At 48.5% G+C, this 27,355-nt stretch overlaps 1 protein-coding gene across 1 annotated transcript in view; it reads left to right on the forward strand.

Annotated features, from left to right (window-relative positions):
* Positions 1-735: 735 nt before the first annotated feature.
* LOC138292885 (hepatic lectin-like) overlaps positions 736-27,355 on the forward strand; it is a 107,632-nt gene continuing 81,012 nt past the window's right edge. The window contains exons 1-3 of the mRNA XM_069231737.1: positions 736-920; positions 8,011-8,106; positions 10,667-10,708. Of these exons, the coding sequence (XP_069087838.1) occupies positions 836-920; positions 8,011-8,106; positions 10,667-10,708 (223 nt within the window). The 5' untranslated portion in view covers positions 736-835. The remainder of the gene's footprint in view (positions 921-8,010; positions 8,107-10,666; positions 10,709-27,355) is intronic.

Below are 27,355 nucleotides of genomic sequence, written 5' to 3' on the forward strand. Positions count from 1 at the left end.
TAGAATTTATAGGTCTTGTCTGTCTCCTGGTTTGGCACGCACCTCACTCTAGGAGGTGACAAATTTTGTGGTTTACCTTGCCTCACAAAAACTCCTAAAAAGTGAACTAAATACGAGGTAGCAGTCAGTAGTTTAAAGGTGACGTACACAGACAGAGCTCAACCAGGAGTGCCAACCTGGGGTCGTTAAGATGCCCACAAGAGTTGTTTCGCAGAATTGGGGGCATGCTAAGTTAATGCCCGAGGAGTTAGTAAAAACCCAGGTACACAATTCATCCAGTCCATGTTTTTATTTATTTTATTTTCAACCTGAGATTTGTAGTCCTGAGTATGTTATGTTATGTTCAGTTGTGGTATGATAAAGAAGTATTTAGAGAGCCAGTTTGCCGAAGGTTTCCTGCTACTTAAGGATATACTTGGTGATAACAGTATTTAATTATAAAATCGGTAGAACAAGCCCCAGAATGCAAAGAAACCCTTTGGCTGGGCGAGCTACTCACACAAAGACCTGGGATACTTGCGAGCTCTGTAAGAAGAAAATAAATCCAATGGTGGCAGCCTATCTTTCTGCGAGGAGACCACTGATGGGAGAGTTTGAGTAATTCCAGATTAGCAGTCTCTTCTGCTTAGATGTGTTGTAGGTTGGCATTTGCATCAGGTTCTTCGTGGCTGCTCGCGTGCATTTCCTGTGTCTCCAGCTCATACGTAACAAGCTAAAAATAACACAAGAAATAGAGCCCATCACTGAGAGAGGCCTCGGATAGAGCAATTTGTGTTTGAGAGGTGCTATCGGAGCCGAACCCGTCTAGTCGTCATTGAGGGGGCCAACTCGCGAGATGGACCAGCAGGGCGTATATGGCAACCTGCACCCACTGCCAGAAGCCAAATGGAGGAGGGGCACGGAGGCAACAAGCAGAGAAGGTAGAGAAACGGCGAATGGAGAAGGGACACTACAAATTTCCCGCCTTTGCGCCTCAACTCGCCTCACAGGTCCCCGCACCCGTTCACTGCGTGGACTCAATGGGGCTAGAGTGGGAGCGGGTGCCTGTCGGCTCAAGTTCACGCCAGTCATCGTCTTTCCAGAAGTACCACTCATATGAATAAGAGGCGAGTTCAGGTTCATTGTCCCCACAGTCACAGGCCTCTCTGTACCACGTAGGGTGGAGATGGAACCTTGCCGTTCTTTGCTTTTCAGTCCTTGACATCTTGGAGAACACCTGCCACTTGGAAGTCAGGAAAGTTATTTCTGCATCCTCCATTTAATTCCTGGCCTCTCTAGGGTATCGCTGTAGTTTTGAGATGGGGCTGGGTGTCCCATCCCTTAAGGCAACAGTCTATCTCTAGATTACCCCCTGTAATGTCGGCGCCTGGATACCCCTCCCATCAATACCCACTTTCTGGTGGAGGGGAACCTTTTCACTCTATGGAACACAGGTGGGTTCTGCATGCCCATACAAGTTTGGGCCTCTCCGGATCCTTTGGGAAATAAATGCTTGAGTGGGTTTCTTCATCGCATGAAACCACGACAAATGAATCTACCCTAACAAGTGGGCCGTATTTGTTTATACCGCTGTTCGAAACGCACATAAAACACACTTCAGCTTGTGAACTCACTGCAGTGTCATGATGCATTCATTCCTTGCGCCTAGAGATCAACAGGTAGCTCCCTCCTCCCGCCAGTCCTTCCAGATTGTGCGCCCACGTTTTACCACTATCGCCTTTAGGCGCGTTCTGGTGCTAATATAACCGGTAAGAACAGGGTGGTGGGTTTTAATTGGGGGAATTTCATGTTGGTTAATTTGGAATGCCACGTTCGGGTCTCCCGTTTAGAGGGACACGTCCTGCTGATTGTCGCCGTGAGCAGTCGCGTGCCGCCGCTTCACGTAATAATTATATGCGTATTATAAAGAAACTCCAAGTTGATTTAGGAGCAATCACATGCCGATTAAGCAAATTTTAACGCTTATTATACTGAATTACCACGGATTATTATGCTGGAAATTTCCTCTTGGTTAGAGGGGCATTTCATCCGTGTTGTCACAATAAACAGAATAACACTGCTTCTAAGCATATGGTGACCAAAGGCACGGTTATTAAGGCGTAATAGCAGGTCGATTTAACAGCAATATCATGCAGACTGAAGGCAGTTTCATGCTGATTTAAAAACAATATCACACAGGTCAAATACGATTTACAAAAGACATTCTTATGCTTTGGGAAAACCTCCTTGACGGAACTCACTATTTTTGCAATTAAATAATGGATTCTTGTTTAGCCCCAACCGGACAAGGACTGCTTACGAAATAACCAATTTTCGCCATGGAGACTAAACATTTTATGGATGCAATATACCTTAACAGTTCCTTTGATTGTAAATATAAAGTTATATTTTTGGGTGCTCGTGACGGCTGGCGTCACAGGAGATTGCTCACCACATTCGAGACCGCTTGACTCATTTGATCTGTGCCCAGTTTAGACCCTCGAAGGATTTTCAGTCAGATTAACCATTTCTTGGGTGCTCTCGGAAGAAGAGGTGGTCCTCCGTGTCACTTCCAGAGGAATGACTCCACAACAAGAAGGCTCTGTCCCCCACCCCCTGGGTCCTGACTCCTCAAACCCTGGTGGTCACTATATTCCCTTGGCACTCTTTCATCCTGGGGTTTCAGCTACCTTTTCACGTGAGGTCATGCAAAACTCAAAGTTAAGACATGAAAACTTGGAGGATCAGGGGAAATTGAAATGGTGCAAGAGACTCACCTACAAGCCCTCAGCCCCACTCCATCTATTGATAGGACCGGTCCTTCATAGAGGCGCGCCAGTTATGAGCCGCATCTAAGAACTGGTTTGAAAGGAAGTACATTTTAGAAAAGCAGTAGAATTTGATGAAACTTAGGTGATAGCTGGAGCACCAGTATTAGGCGTCCATCTTAGAACATGCTCATTAGTGCCCCCAAAATTAAAGAAATCTACCTAGTTCATGAAAATTATCATTGGCTATAGTTTTATACTAGTCAGAGAAGAGATAATATAATATGAGAGATCTTCTAATGTTTGCCATTTTGTCACTCCATAGTGGGCTCATGAGCACATACTATGGCCGCCTGCATAATGCCGATTCCTATTGGCAGTTCCCTGTCTCTCCTGGGTGGCTCTTCGGAGCACGTACCATGGCTGGTTGTTTCATGCTGACTCCAGTGGGTTGCTTCCTGCTACACCAGGGCGGAGAGCATGTACTACGGCTGAGTGGTTAATAGCTGTTCTACTGCCGCTTCATGGTAACCCAACAGAGTATTCACTCTGACTGTATGAATTATACCTATGGGCCGTTCCCTCCTGCCTCGGGTGGACTCAGAGATATAGGGGGTCGCCGCCCGCCAAGCGGGAACCGCCACTTGGCCGCTCTGCGGTCAAAAGACCGCGGAGGCCATTCTGGCTTTCCCGCTGGGCCGGCGGGCGCCCGCCAAAGGAGCACCCGCTGGCCCAGCGGGAAAGGCCCTGCAACAATGAAGCCGGCTCCGAATGGAGCCGGCGGAGTTGCAGGGGTGCGACGGGTGCAGTTGCACCCGTCGCGATTTTCACTGTCTGCAATGCAGACAGTGAATATCTTTCTGGGGCCCTGTTAGGGGGCCCCTGCACTGCCCATGCCAGTGGCATGGGCAGTGCAGGGGCCCCCAGGGGCCCCACGACACCCGTTCCTGCCATCCTGGTTCTGGCGGTGAAAACCGGCAGAAACAGGCTGGCGGGAAGGGGGTCAGAATCCCCATGGCGGCGCTGCAAGCAGCGCCGCCATGGAGGATTCTCCCAGCCGGGGGTAATCCGGCGGGTAACCGCCGGACCCGGCTGGGCGACCGCGGCTTCACAGCCGCGGTCGGAATATATTAGGAAGCACCACCAGCCTGTTGGCGGTGCTTCCGTGGTCGTCGACCCTGGCGGTCGATGACCGCCAGGGTCAGAATGACCCCCATAGTATTGTTGCTAATATATACTGGTTGATTTGCTGTTGTTCCACAGTCGACTCATCTGAGCATATGCTGCAAATGATGCACGATCAGGGCCCGGAGGGTAACCTTCTTTCAGCTCTAGGCACTTCCTATGTCTATACTCAATGTTACATGAACTATGATACAGTACAGTCCAAAACTCATAGGTCTCAGCAGGCATGCACAACTACAGCTTTTCTCACACTTTTGTCCTACACCCATGCGTAAGGGAAGTTATGTGCTTGCTCTGACACATTTTTGAGCAGTCTCTGAGAAACATGCATGGTACCAAGACACTTTCCACAAAGGCAACAATGCATCCTCACACTTTTCATTCATACACTAGTGTGTTACAGCTTAAGTGTCGCATCTCTCACTTCTTTGTGCTTTAAGTGCATGTATTAGTGTGTTGACTAAACACAGGGATACCATAAATCTGCCATGTAGGTACAACATCAAAACATTAAAAATTCAGTCAATACAAATGCACACTCTTCTATCCGTAGAGCACCCATGGAGGAGTACGCTACCTGCCCACAAGTGCCCCTCAGTGCCTCTTCTGTGGTATGAAGCACTAGATTAAAAGAATTACAATACAATATAGAGTTAACAAATTATTAGCACAGGTACTATAGATACAATTTTTAATGCCTTAAAATCAAAACTATCTGAAATTGAAAATCGAAATTAATTCCTTTTTAGTAAGATGAGGGCCTTATGCGTTTTTGCCAGAATATGTGTTAACATTTTTGAAAGTCATTTCAGTCGGCATGAGTCTTAGACTAGATAGGCCTTTGAGGCAGCTCACGTGCAGTTGGAGTTGGATTGCAATGAATTCAAATAAAACAGATCAAACACTTTACACACTTTATATGGGGATCTTTGAGAAATCCATAAGTGATCTTGTGGCTGTAGTTGGATAGCTTCGGTCAAAATTGTATTTTGTCACATACGTAGTTTCTTCAGTGCATTTTGTTAGGACGTTTGTTGGTGTTTCCTTGACAAATACTATAAGGCTGTTTATTTATGTGTGTCCTTCTCCATTATTCTTTGTCTTTGCATTTTTCACCATATTATTAAAACAAAGAAGCATGGGGGTGAAGACAGAATGTATATTTTCAGCATTGTGCACTCATCAGAGGAGGCAGTGAGGAAAGGAAAGTTTGGTGAAGCAATAACAAAACTGAAACTGAGGGGCAACGGGGTGTGTCCAGAGCATGTCAGCAACAGAAGCGGTAGACACATCAAATAATGTTGTCAATAAAAAGTATTTTCTCCCAAGAGATTTTATGCTGTAATTAGGTAATTGTTTTGATCTACGTTTTAAATGTTTATTGGTGTACTTTTATACTTCTGAATGGAGCGTACATCCGGAATAGAAAACCCACAAGATAGACGAGATAGAATATCAAGGAAAAAATATCGAAAAAAATATTGATAGGTAAGTCTAGATTTTCTGTACCTAACTCCACATATATGTACCTATGCAGCACATATACCTTCGAGGTACATAGATGTGGAGTTAAGAATAGTAAATCTATACTTCCCTTTAAGCACTCATATTTTATTATTTTATCTTTCGATATTCTGTCCTTGATATTCCTGTTCCACGATATTTTAAGTGTCGATATTCAGTAGTACAATCCCTGATCTGCATGGAAGCAAATCATTTAAATCATAAATAAGACTAGTCTCTCATCCTCTGAAATGCACACGCTGTTAGAGTTTTTCAATCCATTCTCTCATTATTTAGAGTGGAGCCTTCAATTCACAGTTGTTCTCCATATAAATTTAACACGCTATATTTTAATTTGTAAATATCCTCAATCATGTTCCCGACGCGTTTCAGGATAAAAATCCCATCTTCAGGAGAATGTATAATATGATCTTCTCACGCTGTAATTCGAAAACATATAAAGAATTAGGCATAACCTTTTTTGTTTGAGAACGGTCAATAAATAGAGATTTTTGATAAAAGTATATTCACAAGAGTACACTCAATAGCCAGTACACACAGATTTATGAAAAAAAAATACTCGAGTTCCAAATTGTTTCTTTTTAATTCTGCATATCCACTGAAGCTCCTGTGCACACAGGTCTGACTGTGTTGATTAAAATATCTGCCGTTTGCTACCGACACCACTATTAATCATCTGCCAGGGAATGGTGGACTCACATGACCCAGAGACTTACCTTAGACTGCCCCAACTTCATTGGCTAAGCTCGTGGGGAGATATATCCATGCCTTGCTTCCCCTCATTATTTTCCCTTACCCAAGTTCTCTTCTCCTGACACCACTACCCTCCTGTCCCATCTCACCCCCCCATTCCTGTCTATTCGATCCACACCAGCCAACATTTGTAGGTGAGTGGATGTGTTAGTTTGTTGAAAGTAATAAACAGAGTTGAACCATAAAATGGCTGGAGCAGGTGCTACATGCATTATGAGCGGTATGGTCAGGTGTGGTATATAAACAAAATTGAATGAGATTGGTTAAAAATACAATCTACTTTCTACCAAAAATCTAATTTAATTCCCACATGAATCTATAGCAAAAAAGACACTATAGCATAATGACGGTATCTCGTCATACTGAAGTACATAGAACCTGAGAACTTTTGTGTCTATTCTAGTGTTCACCATAAATCAGTCTTCTTCTAGTGTTCACCATAAATCAGTCTTCTTTACAAGCATGCTTCTGATTATGCGAATCTTTCCTACATAACTATTTTACTTTTAGCATCGGTATCCTTCTGTAATCCAGTGTCCCCCAATTAAAAAACATAAACTTCACTCAAATCAACTTACTCGATTTGAATCATATTGCCACCAGGAATCTAGATCATATATGAAAGGTAATGATATTTCCTTTTTTTCTCCATAATGTACATCGTGAACGTTGCCTTTTCTTTAGTTTTTAATAAAGCTTTCGCCAGAGATCTTTGTTCAAATAAATTCCTTGGGGCAGATAACTCCAAGATGGAGGTGCAGCTGGGCATAGTTAGTCACACGCTAGGCACACCTGTTATGTGGCTGATTCTTCTCCAACAACTCTGAGGCATTTGCCAATAGGCAGGAGCACCCTTGAACAGCACTTGCAAATTGTAAATAGAACAACAACAGGAGCGCAGAAAAAACACATTAGTAGAGCAGTAGGTCTGGGTTTAATGAGCTAATGCATGTAGTGTGAGTAGATTAGAGAGAGCCAGCAACATCAGATAGAGAGGGCTATAGTTGTAAATTAGCCCCTCTTCCAGTGAAAGCATTCTAATGGAGGTGGAAGGATACTCCCAAACGGCCAGTAGAATTAGGTGACAGATGAATTTGCCCCTAGGCTTGGCCGGGATGTGATTGACAAAGCCTAAACCCAGTGGCTGACACAGGCTAGTTAAAGAAAGCCAGTGATAAAAAAAGGGACAGACCCAAAGCCCACTCTGTGCATACTGTTAGTAATAGGTATGTTTAACAGACATTAAATGGAGGTATTATGGATTAATCAAGCTGCATCATAGAAAATGTGCCATCCTTAGCACCCACAGACACACATTTTGACTTCAACCTAAGCAAGAGAGGTTTACCTCTTCTCATTAGACCTTCTGAACCCTGCTGCATGGATCATACAGCGCAACGTCCCTGAAAAATAAGAAATTTACACTAAAATCCAGTGAACATATATCCAAAGGGTCATTAGCGTTGGGTAGTACCCCTGACGCCTAAGCACACATAGGAAGCTATTTTTCATTTCCCGAGCCTGTTGCAAAGCTGAGGTACTGACAGATGTAGAACACATACATATACATACCACTCGTTGGAAGTGGTGCTAACTAAACCTTCGAAGCAAGGCCTCCCTACATGGACAGCTAACAATGTGACATACCTCATCTGACACGTTGAGGCATGGTCCATGAAGTCCTAGAGCAGATAGGTTGATGTAAAGAGTCAGTTTTGTCTCACTGTCCTCTTAGTGTCTTGCGGCTTCCATGACTTTAACAGCTTTCCTGTTATTATTTTCTGACTTCTATCATTCAAAGGTGACAACATCTATAATAACTTCCTGAAGGTCAAGAATCATGGAAGCTTGAAGCAACAGGAAGACCCCAAACGATCCACCCCCATGGAGTCCTTCAGTAAGTGGCGCATCCCCCAGTACCTTCCAGTGTCTCACCGAGTGTGCTGCTGAATGTAGGGGATCTGGGAAGAGAGTAAGAGGGAATATTGATATTTTGCCAGTACAGGGGGTTTGAGGTTATGTGATCAGATGACATTACAGTTGAGCAAATGTCACTATTCACTTTACGGGGAAAGGTGTTGAATTTCTAGAGTGGAAAAGTGGAGGGGAGGGAAATACATTGAAGTGACCGAGAAAGGGATGAAAGGGCAGAAAAACAAGACAAAGAGTGCTGAATGACTGAACGGAGGTAGAGAGATGTCTAAGAGAGATTATATTCCAAGGAAGGCACAGGATCCACATTTCCTTTAGTGGTTCTTCCCAAACTTTATAAAACCACGGGCCCAATTTTTTAAATAACAAAGTTTTGTGGTCCACTTAACTTTAATGGACATGATTCAGGTGATTTTTTAATTTAACTAAACCATTGTATGGTCGTGTATTTCCATTGAAACGGCCACTAAAGTTGCAGAGACATACAGTTTGATAAACCTATAATACGCAGAAATTATAATGTGTAAAAAACGGGTTTCAGTGAATACTTATCATTTGTGCATCACCAAGTAAAATGTCTTGATTTTTTTGGATCCTATTAAAATCTTTGTTTCCATCACGCTTAGGAATTACAAAAAATAACTTAATTTTTGCTTTCCCAACTGCTGGATGTGTACAGTTCATTTACAGGTATTTACATTTCGTTGTGTGTTACAAAAAGGACACCCCATAGCCTTTTGTTTCACATTCCCTAAACCCCAGCAAGATTGCCACATAAGTTATTCACTTTATTTTTTTCTCTGACTGCAAAGTGAGAGGAGGTTGTAAATACAGCTCGACCTTAAAAAAAAGCAATAATTTGTCAGCAGATTTAGCCTGACATTTGACCTCTGTCTCTGCAGCACAGTAAATGTGACAAGATAAATACTGAATTTAAAAGTATCTTTATTTATTGCTTGGAATTTTGTGACCCACCAAAAATTGGCTTGGAACTGACCCACAGTTTGGGAAGCACTGTCCTTAGAAACCAAGGCGCCCACTCTCTCTATGTGTGATAACCAAGTTCTGTGTTATGCTTTCTATGCCAAGTTGCCACAGATTAATTGTTTTCTGCAGGAGAGATAGTGTGAAGACCTTGAGGGTAAGCGATGGAACATCCTGACCAAAATGCTTCCAGTAAGAGACATATTGCACACATCAGTAAGAGGCCTACATTATGAAAGGTTATATGTGATAAATCTCTCAGACTTTCACAAAGGGTCCCCCTTCTCTTACATTTGTCAGTGTTTTTATATCCTGACACATCACACTCATAGCCACCTCACTGCTCAATGACCCTGTCATGTCAGCCTGCTGCATTAATTGCTGTTATATTGTGATGCTCAGAATAGGGAGATTAAAGTCTGTGGAAAAACGTATCCATAATGATGGTATTGAGAATCTGCTGGCATGGGCAGCGGTTCTCTGTAGAAGGAAGACTGGAGCCATTTTCAGAGCTGGTGTGCAGTACTTCATGGGCCTGCCATCCACGGCGTTAAAGCCCGCAGCATTGACATTCATAGTGAGTTTCCAAGATGGACCTTCAAGAATGTATGGGCTCGTATCTCCCCACTCAGGGCCATACTTACGAGATTGTCGTGCAGTGCAGTGCAGCAAGTCACCTTGGTGCGCTGCACTGCGTGACAGGGAAAGGGCAGGAATGTGCCATATTTACGTCACTACAGTGCATTCCTGCCTTTTCCGCTGCACTGGCGCCATTTTGGCAGCCTTGTGTCAATGCAGGCACCCTTTTACCGTGGTGCAAGGATGGCTCCGCTGCATGCAGAATTGTTTTTGTGCAGGAAGGATAATCTTCCTGCACAAAAACAATTCCCTAAGGCTTTTTCCTCTTTCTGTAAGCCCTGCAGAATGTAGCACACATAGAGGTAAAAACGAGGAGAAATAAAGATATTTCTCCTTGTTACACCTCACCTAGGGAGGCGTAGGTTTTTGGTGCATTCCCAGGTCTACCACTTCTGGTAAATTTGGTAATGCGTCAAAATCCATGGATGTTGTGTGGGAACACTCACACAACACCCATGAAAAAGCCTCACTAGCGCAGAGTAATCCAACGCAGTGATTTGCGCTCTGTTCCATTACTTGAGATTTATGAAGGCACTCAGGGCCACGCAAGATGGCTTTGCATGGCTTCATGAATCTCATTTTTCAGTTGCGTAGTTTTTGCACCACTTTGCATGGTGAAAGAGTGACGCAAACTGGCTCATAACTATGCCCCTCAGTCTGTCAAATACAGCAGTCTAGGCATGGTTCTTTTGAGTAATTCACAGGAGGTCGGCGCAATACAGTGGATTCCTTGGTGGAGTGTACCATTGGACTTTTCTGAAGTCTGTTTTTTTAGCTAAGGTTGCCTCATCTTAAGTGGTTATGGATGAATGGACAAAAGCTGACAATATAACTGTCTGGGTCTCAAGGTAGTTGGTGGTGGGACAGGATAATAATCCATCCTGTTTGCTATTTTATTGCAGGAAGGGCGTTGTCAGGAGCCCCGCCGAGGCCACCCAAAGCAGGTAAGACTGCCTTTTCAGTTCCTTTCCCAATGATAGGTGCCCTTTTGATAGCATGTAGCAGTTACATGTTTTTATTTTTCTGTCCACAAGGAGGACCAATCAGTGTGTGTTCTCTAGACTTTCTTTTTTGCAAATAATCAATGGTTTCTAACAATGTGCAGGCAAGGTAGATGTGTTTCAGCAAGATTTACACCAGTCTCGGGCTGCTTGTGTTTCCATCTAGTGGGCACTTTGCCTGGCAGGTTGGGCTGGATTGTTCCTACTGGAGCAGAATATAGTCTGATTTGCTTGTAGACTAGTCTCTGTCTGGGGTAGGATAGTGGGTAAAAAATGTATGGCCTGGAATGCCACTTGAGTAATTGCCAGCATCTGAGATTAATTCTTAGAGATCTCTTAGAGATATTACAGCACGTCTTGTGGCTAAGATAGCATTGTCTGGTCTTTTGAAAGAGGCAAGAACCAAGACATTGAGATGTGTGATTAATAACTTACACCGTTGTATAAATTTGATAGCAGAGAAGTATTCAATCCCTTGCAGCCGCTCTTGCATGCCATCCTATTTTCTCCAGCCGCTTGCTTCACTTGTGTCAGTCTAGTCACGTCTGACATTGCCCATAGGATGTGTCAGATAATTCACTCCTGAGATTACTCATCATGTCTGTCAGGCTCTAATCTCAGGATTCCCAATCCTTTCAATTTATACATTCTAATTCATCCCTGTCTAAGTCGTTCAGCCATGTTGCAGGATCACAAAGTTGTACCACACTTACAGAGGGGAGACTTTAGAACACATCACTTAGAATAGAAAAATCTTTGGGCCAATCCTTTTTTGTATGTGTAATAAATAGACAGTACATGGTGCCTGAGACTACTGTATAGGGAAATGGTACTTAAGAAGTACCATATGCTTCCACCACTCCTGAGTACCTTCACTACAGAGAGTCATGTCTCACTGTTATCCTTTGGCCTGTGTCCTAAAGCATCCTTTGTGGAGCGGTTATGTCCAACCACAAGAAGGTCTGATTGGTGGCATTTAGTGTGAGATCCTACTACCCAAAACACATCCAAAAAGTATTAAACCCCCAAAGGCCATTCCTCTACAACGCCAATACAATTTCAAGTTATGCACATGATATAACTTACACACTGAATAGAATGCATTCACATTCACATGGTCAGCTGTTATCATGAAAAGCTGGCTTAGCTGCAGTTCTCGAGGACCAAATCTGGACACCCATAATTTTTAGTAGAAATAATTAACTTATCTTCAGCTCCTATAAGCTGTGAAAAAAGATCATGACAAGACCAACAAAAGCAACATGAAGCATAAAGGGAGATCCTGGCACGGTCATTGTGAAACAAGGAGCAGGTTTATGATATGAGCAAGAACCTACCACCATATGCAATCAGGGGATAACTCTACTTGGGTGTGAGGGCTGTAAAATCTACAGAAGAAGAGAGGTTGCTGTGCAGTGAAGTGTATGTGATCAGTGTAACTGACGGCTCTGCTGCAGAGGAGTATACAAAGCTGGAAATCTGAGGTATTCATTTCTGAGGCAAGTTCACTTCAGGTTCTTTGGTTATTGGGGGCGAATGGAAAGCAGCTTCTTTGTGCTTGGGCAATACTGCACATTGAAAAATCTGGGGTCTTGAGAAGACACATTTTGCAACAGCATGATGAACTGCCTCATCTGCTCTTTGTTGCTGGAGCGGAGTTGCAGGTAAGCCTGCATTGTAGGTTTGACTCAGCCGCTTTGCATTCCACCATACCAGACCATGGAGGCTCCTGTTGTAAAACGTTTACTTTGGATGATTGAATCTCTTTGGCCATAATGAATGTTGCAGTTTCAGCCAAGGATACTGAATGAGTTCTAGAAGTAAAGAGAGATTCCTCTTATTGATGCCCTAGTTGTCCTTTTGCAGAACCATTCTGAGTGAGTGCTGAGTGGAGTTGGAGTCCACACTCATGGACCTATACTTGCACTACTGGGAGATCCCAGCCCACTTGAGAGATCGCTAGTATAAGACAGGCAGAACACAGCCTGAAAAGTGAGGGAATTACAAGGCACTGAAAAAATCGCATGTTACCACGGTTATTGTGCTACAGGTAACACCGAACTCTGTCAGGGCATCGGCACTGCTTTCCATTTACAGCCAGGTGAAATCTGAAGGATGTACTATGAACACTGCCTTCCAAGCACTAGCTCGGTGGCACACAACTTTAACAGGCCAATCAGAAGCACCTTTGCTCCCTGCCTAGAGAAAGGCATTTCTCCTGTACCTCTGGGTATGAGCGTGCTGCATCCGCCTTTTTCTAAAGTTCTTTGGGAATTAAGATTCCTCTGGTTTGGGAATCATAGTTTCTGGCTGCTTGAGTGCAGGATCAGGAAGTTTAAAGACTGCAGATTCCATCTTGATTGTTGCTAGTAGTTAGTGCTACATGATTTGGGAGCTGCAGTTTCTGGCGGTGTATTCACAGCTTCCAGAACAGGCGTCACCAACAAGCAGTTTGTGAGCTACTGGTAGCTCTCCTATGTGCAACCCAGCCTACTAAATTAGGAGTTTTTGCTTGTTTGAAATAATACATGTATACCAAAATTGAAAAAAAGTGTTTTGAGATGAAAATGTGTGTATTTTCAGAACTCATAATTTCCAAATATATTTTAGTACTGAAACAGGAGGTAATGGGGAGAGCTATTACTGATGTGATTAGCTTGGTGCCAGGAGCATTATCATGGACATCGATTCACCAAAATGTCAGGGGTAGCAGAAGGGACATTACACACCATTTGATTTCTGATCTCATAACAGGAAGCGAGGACATGACCTTTAACCCTGATGACATCACAAGAAGTGATGTCACATCATGTTTGACACGGATAGCTTACAGGTAATTACTTAATTGAAGTTAAAATGAATGCTAATTTATAATGAAAAAAGGATACTATGGAGGATATGCCATGACTGCAATGACAAAAGGACACAAGGACAGCCATTTTATACCAGGAGAACAACTGTTATAAGCAAGACACAGTCATCATATTCCAAAACATAAATTAAAAAGCATGGCACAGCGTCAAATGACCAGATAGTCATACGTTACCCACAACCACCATTTGCCTATGTGCAAATATGTGATGCCTGAACATGAACCGAAATGCCTTACTACAGCCTCAAAAGCCCAGGTTGAATCTCTGCATGCTCAAGCAAAACCAGTGTGTGCCCAGTCATTAATCCTTGTGCCCGGTGTTGTCTCACAAAAGAATAATCATTAATCAGTGGCTGGTCCTACATGGTACACATATGCAGTCTATCTATCGGAGACTATCTGTACACCTAGGGCACTGCACAGACGGGGCCCCAGGCTCAAATGTCTCACCACAAAAAATGCAGACACTCAGCTAACACACTTTTTGTTCTCCCATGACAACTGACTGAGTGCACAGAAAACCTGGTTGCCTATTCTGAAATTAACATTTTTAGTTATTTTAAGTGGTTGGTTTGATGTGCCTACGGATTGTCCACTGTGGGTCTAGGAGGACTGAACCCATGAAAGGTTTTCTTAAAAAATCACTGACTCAGCAAATGAGTTGCATTTAGATGGGCTCGGTGTACATTTACTTTTCCTGGATGTCCTACAATCTGCTTTGGATCAGCCCATTCCTGGATATATGTTGAACATACTTTCCGATACACTAAATATGTTATCCATGTAGATAGCACATACCAACAACTGAAAAGCCTCTTTGCACTTTATTGATAGGTGTTACCCTGAAGAACATTTTTAAAAACTGTAAGCCTGTATGCACCTAACTCCGTTTTGCTTCTGTGCCTTATGTGTACACCTAAACCATGCCTCACATGTATGAACCTGGGCTTCTTTTGCCTGTGTGCACCTAGTTCTCTTGCATCTACATTCTTAAAAGATCTTAACACCTGTGTACATATACTGATCCCATCACATCTTGTGTTTGTGCACCTAACGCCCCTCACCCGTGTACACTTTAGCTTTTTTAACTGTGTGCAGCTAGATTGGATCACCTGCAAATATGTAGCACGCTACCTGTGCCTTCCACGAAATCCTCCACCCGTGAACGCATAAGCCTCACCTGTGAACCTAGCTCACTTTCACTTGTATGTTTCTAGCTCCCCCATCCACATAGCTCCGCATCCCCAGTGTGCACCGAAGGCCATTCTCACCTGTGTGCACTTAGTGCACACTCCGCCCTGGTACTAACAACTCAGTGTCAAATGCAGGACAGGGAAGCGTGTCCTTTGCTTGCTGTGATATAGGACTCGAGCTGCACCCTACGGATGAAGCCTAAATAAGCACAAACTGGCCTGGGGATGCTTGTGTTCCCTTCTGGACTAACAAAGTGCAGGGCAATTGGAGTCCGGCAGTAGCTCATTGTTGGCAGCAGATAATCCCATAAAAAGTGGGACGATTGAGCATCTAAGCAGGCAATGGTACAAAAGTCTCCAGAAGGTCAGGCGGCGGCAAGGGCATTCCTCTATAGACAATGGACAGAGGCAGGCTGGAAGGATTTCCCTTCCCATTTGTCCTATTTCAGCAGCCAGTCACTCTTTATAGCACATAGAAGTCGGTGCACTCTGATGCGGTATCCTTATGAGATCCTTGGCACCTCGGGCAGAGCTTTGCTGTGATCACAATCAACTACCCAGGCGGCATCTCAGGGGGACAGGACTGCCGGGCACCAACAGGTAGGACAATTGGTGTCCTGCAGTGGCTCTTTGGGAAAGGAGGCAGTAGTATGGCACAAAACTGAAAAATGCACGATAGCGGGGATATTTACAGCTTTTTGAAAAATAGGTGGACTGGCAAAACAGACAAAAGTATTAGTTAAGATGATCAAGAGGGATAGTCCTCTCACCATCAGAATGGTGAACACACTTTGTTCTTCAAGACTGCGATCTTCGTTCTATAGGTTGAATTTTCCCAAATCTACAGACAAAAAGTGCTTTCTGCAGTGGTTCTGCACGCTCAGCACTTAGCAAAGAGTGAAGCAGCTCACTTGCTTGCCCTTACAGTTTGAGGTTCGCTTTTTGTATAGGATTTGCTGCTCATTGTCTGGGAGAACTGTACTGTGATTTTTGTGTTGTGGCGTCTGCCACGTGATGTTTTGGGCCTGCTTCGGCATGACATCAAAGGCATTCAAAAAAAGGTGAAAAGGGCCCAGGATTCTTTGGGAGAAGGCACCAACCAGCTCCGACCCATCTGCGAGTTAAATTAATAAGGCATACTGACCCGTAGCAGTCACAGAGGAGAATACGCACAAACCAAAACAAGCTTTTGCAATGCAATAGGTCTCGCATTTTCTTGAGTTGGAGCTATTGTAGATTCATAACTACGCTTTTCTTGCCACATAAATTGGTCAACCCTGCCTCATAATTTTGCCTTTTTCTGCCATATAATTCCAGTGGCCCAGCATTTAACTGAAACACTTCCATTTACCTTCTTCCTCTGTTCTAAAACATATACAATTATCTTATAAACCTTTATCAGAAATAAACTATTGGCATTACAATGTAATACTGAAAACACCATAACAAAAATATAATTTGGGTCAGATTGAAGGGTGAAAGGAAAGAAGAAAGTCCAGAGTAAAGATGGACAGGACAAGTGGTGTAGTAACCATGTCATGGGCTCTGGAGTAAGAAAGAAAAACGGTTGACCTCAATTTTGGTAGAAAAATACAGCAGTAATTAGAGTTGAGTGAGGTCCATAGATCTCTGAGCCTCTGTGCCAATGCATCTGTTGCCACATTGATAACTAGGCCTCACGAGAGAAAGTGGATGGGTCAGAAAAATAGAAGCAAAATGATTACAACAAGCAAAAGGAAGAAAGAGACGGAGTTGCAAATAAAGAAGGGAAAGAAAGAACAAGAAAATGAATACAACTAAGAGAAGAATTAGAGCAAACGTGCGAGACACAAAAAAAAGGGAAGGAAACTAGTAAACGAAAGATAAAGAGGAAAAAAATAATGAAAGGATTGTGAAAAGAGAGAGAAAAATTAACATTACAGAAAAAAAGAGAGATGGTAAGAGAAACAAGCAGCGAAAGAACCTAAGCATGTATGTACTGGCACATTTCCCACAGACTCAGAATGGGGAAACCACTTAGACACTTCGGTCCCAACAAGAAAGTTGTGGCTTAGACATACAGATGAGGAAAAAGAGGGATTTTTAGTAAAATGTAAATGACAGACGTTAGAAGGCCAAAAACGCCATGCCTTATTTACAAAGTGGTGGAATGCATGCATTATGCCACTTTGTAACCCTTTGCATTACATTATGCCTGCGCCAGGCATAATGTATGCAAAGGGGGCATTCCCCTGATGGGGGGGCAAAAAAAAGCTGCAAAGAAAACTAAAAGATTTAGAGCAGGTATTAAAAGGAGCCTTCCATTGGTTACAATGGGCCCTTGCGTGCTTTGCAGGATTAGTGTCAACATTTTTTATGCTAATCTTACAAAGCACCGGACTAGCGTAAAAAATTCTGATACTAGTCCCCAAACTACTGCCATGGTTCGCCGTATTTTAAATACAGCGCACACCTGGTGGCATTAGCAGGCACTAAGGGGCGCAAGAAAGTGTTGCTGCACTGTGTGTGCCACTCTTCTTAAATATACCCCTTAGTACTGAGAAGAAATGTGCTCTGAAAGTTAGAGTTGATGCATCCTGGCAGAGCTGTGGTGGTTCCCAGTACTGTAGCAGCAGTATGTACTGACTGTAAGCACGGAGGTGCTCTGGCAGGCAGCGTGTGTTGGGTTCCTGGCACTAGAAGGTCTGAAGAGATTGGAGTGTGTAAACTGAGGTGCACTGGTGGAGCTGCGCCCAGGTGCCCAGTACTGGATCAGCAGTGTGTACTGACTGTAAGAACTGAGGTGCTCTGGCAGGCAGCGTGCGTGGGGTTCCTGGCACTGGCATGTCTGAGGGGCATGGAGTGTGTGAACTGAGGTGCACTGATGGAGCTGCGACCGAGGTCCCAAAACTGGAGCAGCAGTGTGTACTGCCTGTAAGAACGGAGGTGCTCTAGCAGGAAGCGTGTGTGGGGTTCTTTGGACTGGCCTGGCTGAGGGGCTTGGAGTATGTGAACTGAGGAGCACTGATACAGCTGCACTCGAGGTCCCAGTACTGTAGGTGCAGTGTGAACTGACTGTGAGAATGGAGGTGCACTGGCAGGCAGCGTGTGTGGGGTTGTTTGCATTGGCATGAGTGAGGGGCTTGGAGTGTGTGAACTGAGGTGCACTGATGGAGCTGAGCCCAAGGTGCCAGTTCTGGAGCAGCAGTGTGTACTGACAGTAAGAGCTGAGGTGCTCTGGCAGGCAGCATGTATGGGGGTCCTGGCACTGGCACATCTGAGGGGCTTGGAGTGTGTGAACTGAGGTGCACTGATGGAGCTGCGTCTGAAGTCCCAATACTGGAGCAGCAGTGTTTATTGACTGTAAGAACAGAGCTGCTCCAGCAGGCAGCGTGTATTGGGTTCCTGGCACTGGCACGGCTGAGGGGCTTCAAGTCTGTGAACAGAGGAGCATTGAGGGAGCTGCGTCCGAGGTCCCAGTACTGGAGCAGCAGTGTGCACTGATTAGGAACAGAGGTGCTCTGGCAGGCAGCATGTGTGGGGTTCCTGGCACTGTCACAGCTGAGGGGCTTGGAGTGTGCGAACTGCGGTGCACTAATGGAGCCGTACCCAAGGTCCCAGTAATGGAGCAGCAGAGTGTACTGATTGCAAGAACTAAGGTGCTCTGGCAGGCAGCGTGTGTGGGGTTCTGGCACTGACACAGGATGAAGGGCTTGGAGTGTGTGAACTGAGGTGCAATGATAGAGCTGCACCCAAGGTTCCAGTACTGGAACAGGAGTGTGTACTGACTGTAAGAATGGAGGTGCTCAGGCAGACAGCGTGTGTGGGGTTCCTGGCACTGGCACAGCTGAGGGGCATGGGGTGTGGGAACTGAGGTGGACTGATGGAGCTGTGCCCAAGGTGCCAGTACAAGAGAAGCGGTGTGTACTGACTGTAAGAACGGAGGTGCTCTGGCAGGCAGTGTGTGTGGGGTTCCTGGCTCAGGCAAGTCTGAAGGGCTTGGAGTGTGTGAACTGATGTACATTGATATAGCTGCACTCGAGGTCCCAGTACTGGAGCTGCAGTGTGTACTGACTGTAAGAACGGAGGTGCTCTGTCACGCAGCATGTGTGGGGTTCCTGGCACGGGCACTCTTGAGGGGCTTGCACTGTTTGAACTGAGGTGCACTGATGGAGCAGCGCCCAAAGTCCCAGAACTGGAGCAGCAGTGTGTACGGACTGTAAGAACACAGGTGCTCTGGAAGGCACCGTGTGTGGGGTTCTTGGCACTGGCAAGTCTGAGGGGGCAGGTCTGAGGGGCTTGGAGTGTGTGAAGGGTGGTGCACTGTTGCATCTGCACCCGAGGACCCAGTAGTGGAGCAGCAGTGTATACTGACTCTAAGAAAAGAGGTGCTCTGGTAGGCAGCGTGTGCGGGGTTCTTTGCACTGGCAGGACTGAGGTGCTTGGAATGTGTGAACTGAGGTGCAGTGATGGAGCTGCGCCAGAGGTCCTAATAGTTGAACAGCAGTGTGTGCTGACTGTAAGAATGGAGGTGCTCTGGCAGACAGCATGTGTGGGGTTCCTGGCACTGGGACGTCTGAGGGGCTTGGAGTGTGCGAACAGGGGTACACCGATGGAGCTGCGCCTGAGGTCCCAGTACTGGAAAAGCAGTGTGTACTCTGGCAAGCAGCATATGTGGATACCTGGCACTGGCATAGCTGAGGGGCATGAAGTGTGTGAACTGAGGAGCACTAATAGAGCTGCGCCCGAGGTCCCAGTACTGGAGCAGCAGTGTATACTAAGGGGGTCATTCTGACCTCGGCGGTAAAAGGCGCTTACCGCCGGTCAGAAGACCGCCATAACACCGCCGCGGTCGCGGTAAACCGCCACAGTCATTCTGATCCGCAACTGGCAAACCGCCAAAAACCCGACATCCACACAAGTCCGCCACACCAACGGCCAGCGCAAAACAGGCGATGACCAAACCTCCACCGTCACGCCAACAGAAATACGCCCATGCCATTCCGACCCACAAATCCCCACAGCAGTCTTTCAACCGCGGTATTCCATTGGCGGTACACACCGCCGCGGTCAAAATACACACACCTTTACAAAACACTACCACATTGGACAAATCAAAATACACACACCTGAGACACATACACACACCACTCCCACACCCCCAATTAAATATAAAACACACACCCACATCACCCACAAACCCTTATGACCACAATTGCGACTGAAGGACAGAGAGAGACAGCACAGCATAGAGTAGACCATCACACAGAGGCAAATCACAACATCACCCACACAATTTCCACGCACAAAACACCATACACCACCACACTCACCACACTCTACAACACATACACCACCCCTCACCTCATCCACACCACCCCATGGCACCCCAAAGACACCCCAGGTTCTCTGACGCAGAACTCAGGGTCATGGTGGAGGAAATAGTTTGTGTAGAGCCCCAGCTCTTCGGTGCACAGGTGCAGCACACCACCATTGCCAGGAAGATGGAGCTATGGAGCAGAATAGTGGACAGGGTCAACGCTGTGGGACAGCATCCACGCAATCGGGATGACATCAGGAAGTGGTGGAACGACCTACGGGGGAAGGTGCGTTCCATGGTATCAAGGCACAACATCGTGGTACAGCGGACTGGCGGCGGACCCCCACCTACTCCCGCAGAATTCACAGCATGGGAGGAGGAAGTCTTGCACATCCTGCATCCTGAGGGCCTCGCAGGAGTAGGCGGAGGAATGGACTCTGGTAAGTCAAATCTCCACTACTTCATTCCCCCCACCCCACCTGCATGCCAAATCATACCCCCACCCTCACCCCCACCCCCATCATACCAACTCCTTGCAAATGGCTCACCATCACAACCCACCCATCCCAAAACCTAGCCCTGCATGCGTCCCCAAAGCATGGACACCCATCACCAAAGCATGCCCACTGCACACACCCATCACCCCCACAAGCCACCGTCACAAAAGCCCCCACAAGGGAATGCCAGCACTGGGGTACACGGCCACCCACCCATTACACGAAATGCCACACACAGAAGCAATAACCATACTCTTATACCCCTGCAGGCCCCGAACGCCACCACACCGCCACGGAGGGTCCAGAGATGTCCATCCCACCCCCAGAAGAGGCCCCCAGTGATGACAGCAGCTCTGTCTCCCTGGACCCAGATGACCAGCCCGGCCCATCGGGGACCTCGGAACAGTCGGTTCCCCACAGACAGCCACAGGCTACACCAGACCTAACCCCCTCTGGGAACACCAGCACAGCTCCCACCCAGCGGGCCCATGCCTCTGTCTCCAGGACACATCAATCAGCTGTGTGTCCACCACTTCAGGGCACCCAGGTTGACCCAACACCCCAACAACAACAGGGACCTGGGGGCAGTGGTAGTGGGCACACCGTCCAGGGGACAGAGGCCCAGGGAAACAGGGGAACTGGGAGGGCTGCTGTGCGACAGGGGGGGGACAGGCCCAGGGAACCGACTCTCCAAGAGGCCCTCTCCTCCATCATGGGAGCATACCACCGCTCCCAGGAGACGATGGCTACGGTACTGGCCAGGTTCCGGGAGATCCAGGTACTGCAGGAGGAACAGTACATGGGGTTCAGAGAGGAACTGAGGAACATTAGTTCCGCAATGGGGACCATCGTCGTGGCCCTTAACCAGATAGTCACCACATTGCGGGACCATGTGGCACCACAAAGGGCCCCTGTCACTAGCCTGGACCAGGAACAGCCTACCACCTCTGCCGGCGCTAGTGGACAGGAGGCCCCCACACAACGACAGGCCACCAGAACCCCACCTCCTGCAGAAGAAGAACCACCCGCAAGCGGCACCTGAGATCTCATAAGAAGACAGAGTAGGATGCCAAGACCCCCGCCAGCAAACGATACCCCCTGATGTCATCCCACTGTCCCACATTGTCACCCTGTCCAACCTTGAACTGCCCCTGCTCCATCCTTCCACAGGCATATGGACAATGCACCTGTGAGACTGAAAACTGGACTCTGCCATGGACATTACTCCACCATCACCCATCACCGTTTTACAATCATGTTCCTAAATGTAGCACTTTAATAAAATCACTTATTGCACTTAAAAAATCTGGAGTCTGCTTGTATTTTGAACAAATGTATTAGACATAACGGTGCAATAATGTTCAGTCACATTGTGATGACAACATACCACTGTCACACAGCTGTAGTCCATGGGCAAACAAAGCAGAGGTCACGCAGTGGGGCCCACAGCTCTGAAAACGGAAGGGAAAGTCACAACTCAGTTAACAGGAACTGGGGGGAAACTCAGACAGTAGAGAGGCAGGAGACTTTAAGTAAATGTAAAATGGCGTGGTTGATTCGTACCTGTGTGCTACTGAAAATACTGTTGTATCACTGTGTCCCTGTTGTCTGTGTCGTCCCCGTCGTCTTCCTCCTCTTCACTCTCCACAGGCTCCACAGCTGCTACAACACCACTATCTGGACCATCCTCCTGCAGGAAAGACACCTGGCGTCGCAAAGCCAGGTTGTGAAGCATACAGCAGGCCACGATGATATGGCACACCTTCTTTGGTGAGTACATTAGGGATCCACCTGTCATATGCAGGCACCTAAACCTGGCCTTCAGGAGGCCGAAGGTTCTTTCTATAATCCTCCTAGTTCGCCCATGGGCCTCATTGTAGCGTTCCTCTGCCCTTGTCCTGGGATTCCTCACTGGGGTAAGTAGCCACGACAGGTTGGGGTAACCAGAGTCACCTATTAGCCACACACGGTGTCTCTGTAGCTGTTCCATCACATAAGGGATGCTGCTATTTCGCATGATGTACGCGTCATGCACTGACCCAGGGAACTTGGCATTTACATGGGAGATGTACTGGTCAGCCAAACAGACCACCTGGACATTCATCGAATGATAACTTTTTCTGTTCCTGTACACCTGCTCACTTTCACTGGGGGGAACCAAAGCCACATGAGTCCCATCAATGGCACCAATGATGTTGGGGATATGTCCAAGGGCATAGAAATCACCCTTCACTGTAGCCAAATCGCCCACCTCAGGGAAAACAATGTAGCTCCGCATGTATTTCATCAGGGCAGACAACACTCTGGACAAAACCTTAGAAAACATAGGCTGAGACATCCCTGATGATATGGCCACTGTTGTTTGGAATGATCCACTTGCCAAAAAATGGAGTACTGACAGAACCTGCACCAGAGGGGGAATCCCTGTGGGTTGGCGAATGGGGGACATCAGGTCTGGCTCCAGCTGGGCACACAGTTCCTGTATAGTGGCTCTGTCAAGCCTGTATGTCAGTATGACATGTCTTTCTTCCATTGTTGACAGGTCCACCAGCGGTCTGTACACGGGAGGATTCCTCCATCTCCTCGCAAGTCCCAGCGGACGGTGCCTAGGAAGGACAAAATGGAGCACAGAGTCAAGCAACCCACAGGTACGTAACCACAACTTGCACAGTACACGATTCGCTATGCATTGAATGGCTTGTATGATTGGCAATGCAAGGGCTAGGCCTGTGTGACGCTGTAGAAATTAAGCCATGTGGGCCCTTGAAATGGCGGCTGCCTGACCTGTGAAGTGTGACAATGGGATGTGAGGTCAATGCGCTGGCGTGGCACACCGTGGCGGTCGAAGACCGCGGCGCAAAGCAGCATTGGTTAACATTGAACCCTATGGGTCTCAGGAGCCAATGACGATGTGCGCCGGCGGACGCGGTACGCACCGCCGCGGTACGCACCGCCGCGGGCGTGACCGCCATTTTCTATCTGCTTAATCACTCGAGACCTGATCATCCACAGGAGAGGACCTATACTGCAAGTGCTGCTGTGACCTCGGTCTGGAAGAGACAATGGCTGCTGCGACTGGGGAAAGGGCCCCTGCCTTCACATCTGAGGAATTGGAGAAACTTGTTGATGGGGTCCTCCCCCAGTATGCGCTACTCTACGGTACTCCAGACCAACAGGTAAGTACACAGGGAGCACGTTGTATGGGCTATGCCTGTGTTGAGTGGGGTGGATGTAAGATGGTGGGGAGGGGAACAAATGAGGAATGCAACGCACGACAGATGAGAGCATGTGCCACATGGCAAGGTTGGGGAGGGGGGTCACTCACATCGACCATGCAGAAAAGTGATGATATTTCTTTTCCCACCCTGTCCATGTCACATAGGTCAGCGCCCATCAGAAGATCGACATTTGGCGTGCCATCGCCAAGGACGTCCGGGCCCTGGGGGTCCACAACAGACGGGGCACCCACTGCCGCAAGAGGTGGGAGGACATCCGCCGCGGGAGCAGAAAGACCGCCGAGGCTCTGCTGGGGATGGCCTCCCAACCTAGGAGGGGTGCCACACGGCAATTGACCCCCCTGATATCCCGGATCCTGGCGGTGGCCTACCCCGATTTGGATGGGCGCGTGAGGACATCACAGCAGACACAAGGGGGTGAGTCTCAGCACATTCTGCTATATTAGCACACAGTGGAGGTGTCTGGGTGGTGGAGGAGGGCTGTGGCTATCTCTAGGCCGGGGCGGTTTCTGTAGGCTATGCCCCTCCGTTAGGCATGGCCCTGTGCCCCCGCCCCCCACCTCTGTAGGGTGCTAAGTACAGCTATCCATGGCCCGGGCTCACCTATGTGTGCAGTTGTCCTCCATAGACTTGTAGGCCAAGTCACAATAATTGAGTAGTGTACCCCGAGTGCGCGGCGTAGTGCAGGGGGCTTCTGTGTCTGTCCTCTCCGCCAACGGTGCCGCCAATGCATGCACTCAACATGTCTTTCTTTCTTCTCCCCCCCTTTTTTTTGGTTTTCCTGTTCATGTGTGCATTAGCATCATCAGGCGGAGGAGAAGTGGCATCGGCGCACGAGGGAGCTGCATCTCACATGGCCCCGGAGGGCCCTGCAACCGACTCCGAGTTCACCAGTGAGACTGAGGGCGAGGGGAGCACCACAACGGGGACCCGTGGAGACGTCAGCGACACCGACACGTCCTCGGAAGGGAGCTCCCTTGTGGTGGCGGCAACATCCGTGCCCACCGCAACAACAGGTACAGCCGCCACCCAGCGCACCAGCTCCGCCCTCCCAGCAGCCCCTCAGCGTTCGCCCCGTGCCCGCTCGGCCAGGAAGCCGGGCATCTCCTTCGCCCCAGGCACCTCAGGCCCTGCCCCAGTTACCCCTGCTGCCCTCAGTGCGGAGATCATTGACCTCCTCCAGACGCTCATTGTTGGGCAGTCTACCCTTTTGAATGCCATCCAGGGGGTGGAAAGGGAGGTGCATCGGAGCAATGCATACCTGGAGGGCATTCATTCGTGTCAGGCTGCCCATCAGCGATCGTTCAATGCTCTGGCCTAAGCACTGACGGCAGTCATTGTCCCTGTGTCCAGCCTCCCTCCTCCAACTCCCTCCACCCAGTCCCACTCCCCTGTTCCTCTGCCTATCCCAGACACACCTACAGACCAGCCTGCACACACATCAACACCCAAGGGCAGCTCATCCAGACATAAGCACCACAGATCACACAAGCATTCACACAAGCAACATCCACATGCAGACATGCCAACAGCCACTGCCTCCTCTGTGTCCCCCTCCTCCTCGTCTCCCTCCTCCCTCCCTGTGACGTCCCAACTCACACTTGCATGCACAACATCATCAGCCACTACGTCCATCACCAGCACACCCACCAGAACACTCCGCACACGTGCAGTCACCACCCCCACTGCCATTTACACGTCCCCTGTGTCCTCTCCCAGTGTGTCTGTCACCCCCTCTTCCAAACCACACAAACGCAGGCAGCCACCCACCCAACAGCCATCCACCTCACGACAGCCTCCGTCACAAGCACCTGCACCCAAAGACACCACACTTGACTCTCCTACAACCACATCCTCTTCCTCCACTGCCATACCCACTGCACCTACCCTTCCCATTGCTCCTAAAAAGTTTTTCCTCTCCAAAATTAACCTCTTTGCATCACCTGACCCACCCCCTCCATCTCGTAAGAGTCCAAACAGCACCTCAGCCACCACAAGCCCTGCACCTACTAGGACCATAGTTCAGGGCTATTGGAGTCCACCAGCTCCTAGGACCGGAACATCGGCCAGCAGCAAGGGGACAGCCAGCCCACCCCCTGGGAAAAGAACCAAGAAAGGGAAGGGCCGGCGCGACAGGCCTGAGACGGCTGCCCACAAGGACACTACCCTTCCACCGTCACCTGGCACATCCACAAAGGGAGGCAAGGGCCCAAGAGATTCGGCGAAGGAGGGCAAGGGCAGCAGGGCGGACAAGTCCGGCAGCAGGCGAGCTTCCCAGGAGGGCCCCACCAGCCCCATTTCGGGTGTGATGGAGGACACCCACGGGCCCAGGACTCCAGCACAGGAGGGCCCCGCTAGCAAAAGGTCGGATGGCGACTGAGCGGGAATTATTGGCCAGATCCGGTTCCCCAGGAACACAAGACAAGCACCGCTGAACAGGGCCCCGCCGTGACAAGCACCGCTGAACAAGGCCCCGCCGTGACAAGCACTGCTGAACAGGGCCCGCCGTGACAAGCACCGCTGAACAGGGCCCCGCCGTGACACGCACCGCTGAACAGGGCCCCGCCGTGACAAGTACCGCTGAACAGGGCCCCGCCGTGACAAGCACCGCTGAACAGGGCCCTTCCTGTCAAGCACCGCTCCGCTGGGCCCTTCATCTCAAGCACCGCTCCGCTGGGCACCGCCGTCTCTGAACTGCTCCGCTGGTCCCTTCCTGTCAAGCACCGCTCCGCTGGGCCCTTCATCTCAAGCACCGCTCCGCTGGGCACCGCCGTCTCTGCACCGCTCCGCTGGGCCCTTCATCTCAAGCACCGCTCCGCTGGGCCCTTCCTGTCAAGCACCGCTCCGCTGGGCCCTTCATCTCAAGCACCGCTCCGCTGGGCCCTTCCTGTCAAGCACCGCTCCGCTGGGCCCTTCATCTCAAGCACCGCTCCGCTGGGCCCTTTATCTCAAGCACCGCTCTGCTTGGCCCTTCCTGTCAAGCACCGCTCCGCTGGGCCCTTCATCTCAAGCACCGCTCCGCTGGGCACCGCCGTCTCTGAACTGCTCCACTGGGCCCTTCCTGTCAAGCACCGCTCCGCTGGGCCCTTCATCTCAAGGACCGCTCCGCTGGGCCCTTCTTCTCAAGCACCGCTGCGCTGGGCCCTTCCTGTCAAGCACCGCTCTGCTGGGCCCTTCATCTCAAGCACCGCTCCGCTGGGCCCTTCATCTCAAGCACCGCTCCGCTGGGCCCTTCCTGTCAAGCACCGCTCCGCTGGGCCCTTCATCTCAAGCACCGCTCCGCTGGGCACCGCCGTCTCTGAACTGCTCCGCTGGGCCCTTCCTGTCAAGCACCGCTCCACTGGGCCCTTCCTGTCAAGCACCGCTCCGCTGGGCCCTTCATCTCAAGCACCGCTCCGCTGGGCCCTTCCTGTCAAGCACCGCTCCGCTGGGCCCTTCATCTCAAGCACCGCTCCGCTGGGCCCTTCATCTCAAGCACCGCTCCGCTGGGCAT

Source organism: Pleurodeles waltl, chromosome 4_2 (genome assembly GCF_031143425.1).
Source record: "Pleurodeles waltl isolate 20211129_DDA chromosome 4_2, aPleWal1.hap1.20221129, whole genome shotgun sequence".
NCBI classification, from domain to species: Eukaryota; Metazoa; Chordata; class Amphibia; order Caudata; family Salamandridae; genus Pleurodeles; species Pleurodeles waltl.